At 41.1% G+C, this 12503-nt stretch overlaps 1 protein-coding gene across 1 annotated transcript in view; it reads right to left on the reverse strand.

Annotated features, from left to right (window-relative positions):
* Window positions 1-12503, reverse strand: part of Ube2u (ubiquitin conjugating enzyme E2 U) — a 62051-nt gene that overhangs the window by 10099 nt on the left and 39449 nt on the right. Inside the window, exon 8 of the mRNA XM_028778797.1 lies at window positions 8638-8719. Within this exon, the coding sequence (XP_028634630.1) occupies window positions 8638-8719 (82 nt within the window). The remainder of the gene's footprint in view (window positions 1-8637; window positions 8720-12503) is intronic.

The following is a 12503-nucleotide window of genomic DNA, read 5'->3' on the forward strand; positions in this document are numbered from 1 at the left end:
AACAAGCAGACAAATAAGAAAACAAACCAGATGAGAACAAAACAGAGAGGAAAAAAGAAACAAAGAAAAGTCATGAGAAGTACATACACATGAACAGAAAACTCATAAAATCACAATACCAGAAACCACAATATATAAGCAACAGATCGTAAAGCTAAAAAGAAAAATGCCCAGGCAAAGCATTATGAGACAAAATAAAACCTCCAAAAGGATTATTGAGTCCATTTTGAGTTGGCCATCTGTGACCAGATGTGGATATTGCTGCTTCATGTCTGTTAACTCCATCAGTAACGTCCATGACATCTGCTCTGGGTTCAAATCTCATGCTCACGTTCATAACAAGTTTTTTTTTTAATAGGAGGAGATTTCTGAGCTTTCTTACCTTCCTTTAGATGTGGTTGTGCTTTGTTATGACATGTGATTCTGTACCTTTGACTCAGCTTAAACCTTCCATGACTTGTTTTAGGTTCTCACAGCTCCTCTCACAGCTCCTGGGTAGCCGTTTCCTGGGGACTAGACATGACCTTTCTTAAATCTAGCCGATGTTCATTCTCTCTCTCAGACAAGGTCTGATTGGAGGAACCCAGGCTGGCTTTGAACTTTCTGTAGCTCTGAATGACCCTGAACTCTTGATCTTTGTGCCTCTACTTCTCAAATTCTGCGATTATAGGCATATGCTAACTGACCCAGACATTCAGAGTTTCTTGTATCATAAGAAACCTCTACTCAAGGTAGCGTGAACGAAAATAATAGGCAGCTTACAAAAACAAAGACAAAAACAAAAAACAAAAAAAAACCCTAAAAACATTAGGATTTCACTTTCTTTTCACTTTCTTTAGGGTAAATATGACTTCAGAAAACTCTAAAAATTGATGTATACCTTTTCATTCTGCTGATAATCCTCTGTCTTAAAGAAAGTCTGATTTAAAATAATTGATCACACATTGATGTGCATATGTATGCATGAGGCATGCATAACGCACAGGGCAGAGGGGCAGGTCAGAGGACAACTTCTGAGCAGCCGCTCTCACCTTCTACCTAGTTGAGACAGGGCCTGTCTTGCTTCTGCTGCTCCAGATTAGCTGTCCTAAAACCTGGGCAATTCTCCTGTCTCTGCCTCCAGGCTCACTGAAGGTGTGCTGGGATTACAGATGTGCACCCCTGCCACAGGTTGCTTCCATGGAGTCCAGGGATGGAACTGAGGTCACCAGGCTTGTGCAGTGAGTGCTTTTACCTTGGCTGCCGTTGCTCTTTGATTTGACCCTTGCAGATGTGTCATGAGGCAGCACTTGGGAAGCAGAGGCAGAAGAAACAAGGGAACAAGGTCAGACCCAGATAGGTCAAGGACAGCCTGTGCCAATGACAGTGTTTCCAAGCTGCGTTATAAAAATGAAATGTTTGCCGTTGCTAAAGAAATGCAAATTAGATTACAATGACACAAAATACCACAAAAACCCTTCGTACTTGCTTATTTAAGAATTCTTACATAATTTCAGGATCACCATAAATTATAACAAGCTCCTAAAAACTAGATTTATGCTCCTAGTGGGAATCATAAGATCATTTTGTTCTTCTATGAACACCCCGACTTTTGGTAACATGCCTTAATAAGATTTCTTGTCTTCTTTTTCATTCTCCTACTAAAATATAATCTAATATGCTTAAAGGAACAGAATCTTCTTTCCTTGCATCTCAGGGAGTGGGAGGGAGAAAAGGAAGGAGCGAGGGAAGGGAGAAAGAAAAAGAGAGAGACCAGAGCAGTCCAGAGCCCTTCAGACTGGTAGCAGAATCAAACAGGAACAGAAGAGTCTCCTATGTGGCTTTAAGAGGAGACAGCAGCAACCTGAGGCTGTGTTGTTTAGTTCAGGGTCTACCAAATCCTCTGGCACAGCCACACAGCCACACAGCCACACAGCCACACAGCCACACAGCCACACAGCCACACAGCCACAAAGCCACACAGCCACACAGCCACACAGCCACACAGCCACACAGCCACACAGCCACAGGAAATTGGTGAAACCAGCTACTTCCACAGGAAGACCAGGAAGAAATTAAGAATCTATTAAAAGATATTTACGGAACTGGTTATGTTTACCTTCGAAAGGAGAGCATGCCGCTGAGGAGAGCGCCAGCTCCCTTCTGAGATGGAGCAATTTCACGTGCCAGACAAAGCCTGCTCTCAGAGGTTAGGGAATAAGCTGCAATCCACTTCTGCCTCCGCCTGCCTTTCTGGAATCACACCTTCTCCCAGTTCCAGCCCTGCCCCAGGCCCTCAGAGTCTGCACTGGTGCCTAGCTGTGGCCCTGCAGGCCAAGGTGCAACTCTCAGCTGTTAAGAGATGTGGAACCTCAGAGAGCTCAAGCTTTCTTTCCTTTAATCCTTTCCCACAGGTTTATAGCATGCTGATACTTTCCAGTTTCCTGGATAGTTTCACTGACAAATGGAAGACGTTAGGGATGGTTGAACACCATCAGGTGTCAAAAGTAAATAGAGGGAAAGAGGATTAGAGCTGAGGCTCATCAAAAGCATCTAAGGAGAGAGAAAGTACTGGCTTGGGAGGGAAGGCCTCCTCGCCTCTCTTTGTTTTGTGGACTGCAGGTCACATCCAGGGCCTTGGGAATGCTAGGCAAGTGTCCTGCCACTTGTTTTTTTTTGCAGCACACATGACTCAAACTCATGAACTAGCTGATACTGGCCTTGAATTCTTGACTCTGATGTCTCCATTTCCCAAGGGCAGGAACTGTGTGTGTGTGTCACTATGCCTGGAAGAACTCAGTTTTTTAAAAGAATTTTTTTCCTTTCTTGAGTCTATTTTTTTCTTATCTATAGTTTAGAATATGAACAACTGTCTACACTGATGCCAATTCTCTCTTTAAACACAAGATGGCACTCGAGGTCTAATCTTTGGGGAGTAAAAAGGCTGGATTGCCTTAAAAATACATCACTGTGTAATTATGTAAACCTGTAAGAATGATATTTAAACCAAATCACTCTGAAAGGACAGCACAAACACACATGAAGTATGTTAAATGAATGTGTTTCTATGTAACTGGAGGAAAAGGCAATCAGCTATTCCAAGAGAAAGATGATTTGTGGTTTATGTGTTTAAATATACACACATACACAACACACGCACACACACACAGAGAGAGAGAGAGAGAGAGAGAGAGAGAGAGAGAGAGAGAGAGAACCAAACAAACTGAAAAAAACCCCACAATCAGTTAAAATCATTTGTAAGCATAATACATATTAACTTCATAAATCAAAATACAAGACAGCTGAGTTCAGGGTGTCCTATAAATACAAGAAAGGTTTACATTGATATGTGACATGACACAGGTATTCATCTCCTCTTCAATACACTAAAGTGAGACGAAAAGTAAAACATGATGTTGATACACACATGCAAATATCTTTTCTTAAAGGTGGATGTAATATGCTCTTGCCTGTACACAGACAGGATATGTATACTTACTGAAACTTTAAATCTTCAGGAAGTACATACTAGTGGGCAAGTAGGAACTACATGTTTTAATTTTCAAATAAACTTTGTGCTTATAAACACAATTTGGTTGATTTCTGTGCCTTATTTAAAAAAAAACTGGTAAATTAGAGAAAATTCTTGTATAGAATTTTCTAGATGAAAGTGCCAGAGGTGGTAATCCAGTTTAATGTGGAGGTAAGGAGCCTGGGTTGGATGCTGTGCACTGGGGTCGGCTGGGTGATGGATGTGGAGTGGTTAGCTCTGTCTCTGTAGGATGCTGATGCACATCTTTGTGTGCTACACTTGAGCTCTGCCTGTCAACTCCAATACCACATTAGAGATGAGGCCTAGTGAGTGACTACTAATCCTGTTCCTTCTATGCCTCTTTCTTAGCTTCTGTTGCTGGAATAAAATACCTGAGATAATCAACTTAAAAAATAATAGGCTTCTTTGTGGATCATGGTTTCAGTCTATGGTTGGTTGGTCCTATCACTTTGAGTCTTTGACAAGGTAGGACATTAAAGCAGCAAAACAAAGCTGCTTACTTCATGGTGGTCAGAGAACAAAAAGAAGAGTGGACTGGGGTATCAGTGTTCCCTCCAAAAGCATGGCCCAATGATGTACCTTCCTTTTACAAGGCCCTACTTTCTGAAGGTCCCACCAACTCCTGGGAGCACCACAGACCAAGCCCTTAGCATGGTCTACTGGTTTGCTTTACTGTTGCTGTGATAAAATACCATGACCGAAAGGAACTTGCAGAGGAGAGGGTTTATTTGGCTTACAAGTTGCAGTCTATCATCAGGGGAAGTGAAAGCAGGAAGTCATGGCAGGAGTCTGCAGACAGGAACTGAAGCAGAGTAATACTGCTTACTGGGTTGCTCCTCATTGTCTGCTAAGCTGCCTTTTTTTTTTCACCCAGGACCACCTGCCCAGGGTTAGTACCATCCTCCCCAGGCCCTCCTCTAACAATTAGTGATCAAGAAAAGGCCCCACAGACATACCCATGGGCAATCTGATGGAGGCATTTTCCCAGTGAAGGTTTCTCTTTCCAAATGACTCTGGTTTGTATCGTGTTGACTTAAAACCAAGTGAGACTCATGATCTTTGGGGGACAGGTAAGATTCAGACTGTAGCAATCTGCTGTGTGTGCACAGGAGCGGCGTTCTTTTAAGAGACTATATACAGAAGGTAAAACTCTACCAGAATTAATGGCTTAGATAATCTGCTGGCTGTCAGAGCTTAGATTCTGGATAGAGATTGTTTCTGTTGCTAGATGCATTGTAATGATACAGTTGTAATCATTGACTGTAGTGTACAGCAGTCTTACATGTGCATAACAAGAGCACTCTAAAGAACAGTCTTTGTTACCATTGATTTTATGTGTTCACTATTTCTCTTGAGAAAATAAGTACAAACCACAGATTGGATGTTAGATTCACTTTCTTTCCCATGTATTCATAAGGCATTTATGAATATTCAAATGAACAGTCAAGGTAGTGTTTAAAAAGGCTTTAGAAAAGAACACTACATTACATGATTAATTAGTGAACATTTATGAGCTGATTATGATAATGAGTATATTAGCAGTAACCAAAATACATGTAAGAGTTTAGAATTTGCATAAAATATTTATGACAGTCATATTTTCAGTTTTAAATCCATATTTATAGACTATACCCTAGATAGAACTCCCCAAACAGAATCATGGTCTATATCTACTACATAGACCTTAAATTTCAGGTTTTTCTAAAATTAATTTTATTTAATTCTAATATTAAATGTTGAGACAAGATACATATGCATTTTTTTCAACAAAATTAACTGAGTATCTTCTATGTGCTGTTCATTACAGTAAGCATTAGGGATGCTTATTCCAATGCCCCTATCTTGGGTACTTCCCCATGACCATGTCTGAACAGCATGGGCCCCAATAGAGACAGAATCAGAACACTGTAAGACAGGTGATGGGGGAGCTGAGACATCTGAGCACAGAAGGGACAGTTTCATATGGAGAGATGTGTGCTGGATTCATGCCACCCTTGTGGGATGCTGTGGCAGGCTAAAGAGAGGTGGAGTAGAGAGGGCAAATTGCAGACATAATGGTACTAGCTACATGTGGTCAGCTATGTGTTATTTTCTAACTTGAGATAAATTTACATTTCTTACATATTTCTGCCAGAGATTATTTTCATTCTGTGGAAAGCTGGGGTGGGGTATATTCCCCACTCCGCAGGAACTAATGTTTTTTGAATGTTCATATGCTAAACTTTTAAATATGTGGTAGCATTCAAGTAGTTCAATGTAAAACAGCTTTGCAAGGAAGGTAGTGTTATGACCAGAGCAACATAGCCTGAGAAGGTAAGAACTCCACCAAGATCTGCCTGACTCCTCCCCTGTTAGTTCTAAGGAAAGGTTTTCCATCTGTGAAAGGAACACGAGCCAGCAAAGAGGCAGAGAGAGCAATAGCAAGTCTTACGGCATGTCTGTGTGCTAGGTGGCATTAGAAGCATTTACATATATTGAAATCATGTCTGAACACATGAGCGACTCCAGATCTCTTTGGAAGGCAGCTGCTATTGAACAAATATAACTGAGGCACAAAGGAGTCAAGACCTGATGCTCAAGGTTCCAGAGGTGCTATCCAGACAGGCCAGGACTCAGCTCCAGGGACCGGCACTTACATACCTACTTCACAGGCGTCCTTTTGACTCAGGCCAAGACTTAACTCGGGGTACTAGTAAAGGCTATGCAGAGAGAGATACTCCAAGTAGAAGACACCAATGGAGAAGAAGTCTTAGGTCTCCACGTAAGATAGAGAAACATAATTGTGTATGGTATTGCTGGATGAGACCAGTGAGCAGGGAGAACAGCGGAAGAAGGCAGAGGTAGGTGAAGAAGAGAGTCTTTCCTTAACACTATGCAAATAAGTGTCTCAATTTGCATTTTTCTTTCTAATGAACTGATAAATGAATAATTAGTAAGGATGGTGCCACTGTCCTAACTTGTGGTAAGGGACTCTACCACTGAGCCACATCTCCAACTCTGTTTTTTTTAGAACCAGAAAATATCAGTGTAAGAAAGACATTTTCAAATATATATTTAAAACAGACAGGCACAGTGGTGCACATTTGTAATCCCTGAACTCACGAGGTTGAGGCCAAAGGATAGTGAGTTTGAGGTTAGACTGGATTATGAAGTTAGTTCAAAGCCAGCCTTGCCTCAAGAAATCAGGAGCTGGGCATTTAGCTGAGTGATGGAGGGCTTGTCTAACTGCACTTTATCACATAGTCTGCAGTTTGATGAACATTAAGATTTGATGATGATTATCTGAAAAAAAGCTGAATTTCACTATTCTTTAGGTGTCTACTTTACTTGCATTTTTTGCATGTACACATATTTATGGCACTGTGTAATGCACATACATGTGACATCTTTTCAAAATTTTATTCAAAGAGATTCCCCACCTGACTACTCAGTCTCATAATTAATAAGATGTAAATAGCATCTGATATGTATATATTCTCATCAGCCACCAGATGGCATAAGGTGGGTGAGCATTTCATTCTAACAGGGTCACAGCGCATAACTTGGCCCTATAAACTTAAAATAATGTATTTTGAAGTATTCTAGCACTCAAATAGCTCAGTTGTTTTAGCCACATGTAGAATTGAGTGACTAAGTTGAAATTGACTGGGTCCTCATTTTTCTAAATCTTGGGGTTCTGTGAGACGCCAGCACTCCAGAAGGAAGCAACGCAAACAAGGGAAAGAAAACAGCTCTGTTACAGGAAATCAGAGAGGAAGTCATGTCAAAGCAATGACTATCTTAGATTCTGAGTAAGTTTTTCAACTACAAGAGAAACTTGAAACATGCCTTCAAGAAAAAAAAAAAAACATGTTTGCCCTCCTTCAAACTCAGCGTAATACATCTTTCTCCTTCCTGTAATTTATGCTGAGGGGCTAAAGAGTAATACAGAAACTTTTCTTCACTTTGGTCCAAAGAGAAGTTGTTGCTGATGTTTGGGGAACAAAAGGCTAGAAGAACCAACTTGACTTCTACTCAAATACAGCACATTGTTTAATGATCGTGAATTCTCATCAGAAAACCACAGGCTCCTGACTGCGGATGGCAGGAGCTGAAGTGTGAGGTGAAAATGGGGAGGGTGGCAAGGTCTTCCCTTCCCAAGCCTCACAGCAGCCCAGCTGCTGAGCACTGTGAAGAAAGCAGCACACTGTTCATGAGCTATCTCTCCTATCACACACACACACACACACACACACACACACACACACACAGGAAAAATAGAAAAGAGACCTGGGTGGAGAAAGAGACCTAGCAGAAAAATGGGGGGCAGGGAGAGAAAGAAAGTGTTTATTTATTATGGTCTGAGTATATATTATATTTGAATGAAAAAAAATGTTATAAAACCCATCATTTTGTACAGTAAATGCACATTTACTTTGGTGTGTAGGGGGAGCGCATGTATACTTGAGTTTACACATGAGGGGGTACACATGTGTATAGAGGCTAGTGGTTGACTTCTGACGTCTTTCCTGATTGTTCCACTAAGGTAAGGTCCCTTGCTTAACCTGGAGCTCTCCAGTCTGGTTAGTAGAAAAAGTAATCCAGCTTGACAGAACCCTCTATCTCTGTCTTCTGAGTACAGGGATTACAGGAGGTTCACTTGGTCTACCTGGTATTTACACGGTTCTGGGGATCTGCACTCTGGCCTTTATAGTTGAATAGCAAGCACTTTATTCCCAGATTCAATAAAAAATTTAGAACACACACACACACAAACACACACACACACACACACACACACACACACACACACACACACGATTCCTGAATGAGAAATCTTTGGGAAAACAAAGTCAGAGCTATGAGAAAGATGAAATGGAGGCCGGTGATAATTTGCTTGGAAGAAGACAGGCTGTGGCTCATGCCCTAGCTCCATGTTTGCCAGCTTTCCTTCCTGAGTTCCCGTGGAAGGAAATGGTACTTTCTTATCATTGTTCTTGTGCTTATGAAAGGCATAGGCTGCTATTCCTAGGACATCTGCTAACGGCTCAGCAGATAGTAGAGAGCAGAAAAACCAACACTCAAGGTCATGCCATCATGCATTCAAGGCAATTGGAAGGTCTTACTTTGACTCCCACTGCAATATATTCTGCCGATCCTGCTGCTTCCATTTGTAATACTGTCCCATGAAATGTGGATCTCCAACAACTGAAATAAAGTGATTAAAGAAAGAAGTATTCATATACACTCCTTAATATCATTCAGAGTTGAGGGTAACTCACTTCTCATTAAGTTGATATGTGGCAATTGCACACACTGTATAGTTCATGTTACAATGCTCAGCGACTTTGCAAATGTTTTCTTTTTATTGGAACTGTGTAATACTCAATATTGTTTGAAATAAGTAGATTGTGACTTGGAAATTGTTTTCATTATAATGACATTCGTTTATATATCATTTATGCAGTTAAATAAAATTTATGAGAGACCATTGCTTTAGACTGAAGTCCTGCACTAGGTCCCAATACTAATGCAAGTGGAGTCCCTCAAGCCAGACAGTGGTGGTACAGGCCTTTAATCCCAGCACTATGGAGGCAGAGAAGGCACATCTTGGAGTCTGAGGCTAGCCTGATCTATAGAGTGCTGTTCTAGAACACCCAGAGCTACAGAGGAACCATATATACATATACATGTACATGTACACACACACACACACACACACACACACACATATATATATATACATATAAAATAAAAGTGGAGTTTTATTTTCACAACGTCACACATCCTTGGAGCAAGCAGAAGAATCCCCAAATAAACTCTACTTATGGCAAGCAACTGGAAGGGCCAGTGAGATGAGCAAGTCCCTCTGCACTCCCCTTCCAAGAAAACTAACCTGGTTGTTTCCTGGTTCCTACTCTTTAGTTAAAATGCTACCTAACTCATGATTCACTAATAAAAGCCAATTCTGTCTTTAAACTTGCAGAAACTTTGTATCATTGTAATGGTAATAAAGTATTAAGACAACTCATGGGGACCATAGTTTTAATAACTTAACAGTTTTCCAATTTATCTCTTCAAGAGAAAAATTAAGTCTTGGAGTTGGAAGTATCAGTCTTTCCATTTTTACTCTGAAAACCATTATTTTGTTTTGTTTCCAGTTCTGGGAAACTCCAGGCCCTGTGCAAAGCAAGTCAAGGCAGGGCATCTATATCCCAGAGACATTCCCAATCTTGATCATATCATCCACCGAGAAAGACTATCAATCAGATGGTTCTCCTGGCTTGAGGGAGCCCTTTGGCCACCCTGCTGTGACACTGTACCCTCCTTTGGCTGATGTCAAGGGTTCCAGTAACCTCCCTTGGGTTCAAGTGGCCTCCCTTGATCTGAACACTGGGAGTTACCTCTGGTCCAGTTCATCTTTCTGGATCAATGCCAGTCAAGTGCATCCTTCTCCTGAGGAGCCAGCCTCTAATATTGGCAGGCAGATCTTAAGAAAGCCCTGACTCCTTTAACTTTTTCTTAGAATCTAGTATTTCTAGAGACAATCATCTTCACTATTCTCATGAGAATCACAGTTGATGCTCCTATTAAAATTTCTGACCAGAAGCTGGAGATAAGGGTTCATGCTTAAGAGCACTTCCAGAGGATCAAGGTTCCCAGCACCCACACGGAGCTCACAACTGCCTATAGTTCCAACTCCAGGGCTTCTAACACCTCTGGCTTCCATTACTAAACATGTGTGATTATACACAAGTAAAACAAAATAAAACTCCTTTATATCCAGGGCAGGTTATTCGGTTCAATAGCAGAGCACTGGGATTCCATCCCAACAACCCAAACATCAGGATTTTTATTTAGTTTAAATAGTACAGATGCAAGTGGACTTGCTGGCCTATTGTATGCAGCAGTTCCATCTGCCCAGTTCATGCCTTCATTAGGGTATTTTGAAATACCCTAATGTTACCTTACTGGCTCACAAGTTTGGGGTTAGTTACAAGTTTATGTTGCCAATCAAAGTCACATAAAATGTACTGAAAAGTATACTCTGAACCTATATCATATATTTTCTCCTCCCTCTGTCCTCCCCTTCTTAAGTCTGAGTTTTTAGATGAACCACTTAACTAGCTAGATGCTCTCTGCTCGTCTTGTTATTTGGAGTCTTTACTCTTTCTTTGTAATGCAATGCCATTTGCTTTTGATAGATAAATTACATGATTTTCACCAGCAACATTCCTATACACTCTAACTTTTTTTTTCCCTCAGATCCACATAAGGACACACAATCACACTGTCTTCCAGGTCTCATTAGACCCTTTGAACTGGCATTTGGGAAACACATCCTTTCTATTATAAGAAGCAAATCTGAGCTCTCTAAGAATTCTTGATGAAGAGTCGTCTTTCTTTTAGGTGATTATTATAAGTAACAGTACTGGATTTGTTTTTTTTCCAAGCAGAGTTTTTCTTTCTCTGTATAGCCCTGTCTATCCTGGAACTCGCTTCATAGTCACGGATGGTCGAACTTGCAGAAATCTACCTGCCTCTGCTTCGAGTGCTGGGATTAAAGGCATTTGCTACTACCACTTGGCTTGGAATTCTTACTATAGGAACATGCATGTAAAGTAACTGTGGAGGGATGCTCTTATACTGCCCAGACAAACAGACTAGAAGCATTCAAGAGTGTCTTCTTATCAAGCATCTTCAACTAACGAGGACAAAATTAAAAATTTTGCTAAGGTTCTATTTAAAGATAACTGATATCTTTCCCTACAGTTTTTTGAAAAGGATTTTTCCTGCATTATGTATGTGAGTCTGTGTGGCAGGCAGTCTCCGCCTTACATCTTACAACCACAGAGTGACCATGTTACCTCTCCAGGAATTCCACACATTGTACTGACTCGGGCTTCTCTGTTTTATCTCAGAGGACAAGAACAGTTCTTTCCTACAGACTTTTACATTTCTCACATTTCACCTCTATGTTTTATTGTTGTTTGTTTGTTTTGCTCAGCTGTCTTGCACCACCTGCCTGTAATCTCCTTAGAAAGCTTACCTACATTGCCTATCTTCCTGTCTCCAGGAGAGTCAACTGTTCAATGACTGATGCTGACAAGAGGAAATCTAGGAAGGATGGGGGCAGGAGAGAGACAAAGGGTAAGAGGGGCCTTGAAATTGGTACCTTAAGTTCTAGAGGGTGAGATTGCTGCCCCCGGCACTTGTGGGCAGTTGTGTAAGTTACGGCAGAGGAGCGTCCCCTCCACGGCTTTCATCGTATAATTCTTTCTCTTCCATAATGTAATTCTTTTTCTTGAAAATTACAGTGTTGCTTCCATTCTGGGACTTGTTTGTTTTTGCAGTAGTGGGGATAGAACCCAGGGCCTGGTGCCTCCCTACACTTTTTTTTTTCATAATGAGGCAGGATAGAAAGGCAGAGAAAGTGTGTATGTGTGTGTGTGTGTGTGTGTGTGTGTGTGTGTGTATAGGGATGGGGTAAGGGGAATGAGAAGAGAGAAATACTCCCCTCCTTTGAATTCAGTTGAAGCTCCTTGCCAGCAGGAAACCAAGAATGCCCAATTAACGACTGCTTAAAGCCTTTCTCCCTTCCCAGCTGTAAACCTGTAATTTTCTAGGAATCTCACCAGAAACCTCGTTTGCAGGGAAAGGACACATGTGTACTAAACTCCTAGTACAACCCTAGAGACTCTGGTTTCCCTTTATCAGATTATAATTCCATCCAGTCTTCCTCCTGAACCACTTTACAATCTCATTTACCAAAGGAGAACAAAAGGGGGCCGGGATCCTCCCAAGCAACCTTTGAGATGTAACTTGAGAGTCACCAAAATGATTCATGTGGATAATACAGAGACAATGGCCATGCTCCTTTGAGTAAGCCTGTGCCTTCTTATTCTTTCTGCTTTCTTTTGAGAAACTTATAACCCACTCTGGTGTGTCTGTCTCGTAACTCTCATGCTTAGATCTGTTAAAATGTCTTTAA

The sequence above is a fragment of the Grammomys surdaster genome, unplaced genomic scaffold, assembly GCF_004785775.1.
Source record: "Grammomys surdaster isolate TR1022 unplaced genomic scaffold, NIH_TR_1.0 341, whole genome shotgun sequence".
Lineage (NCBI taxonomy): Eukaryota > Metazoa > Chordata > Mammalia > Rodentia > Muridae > Grammomys > Grammomys surdaster.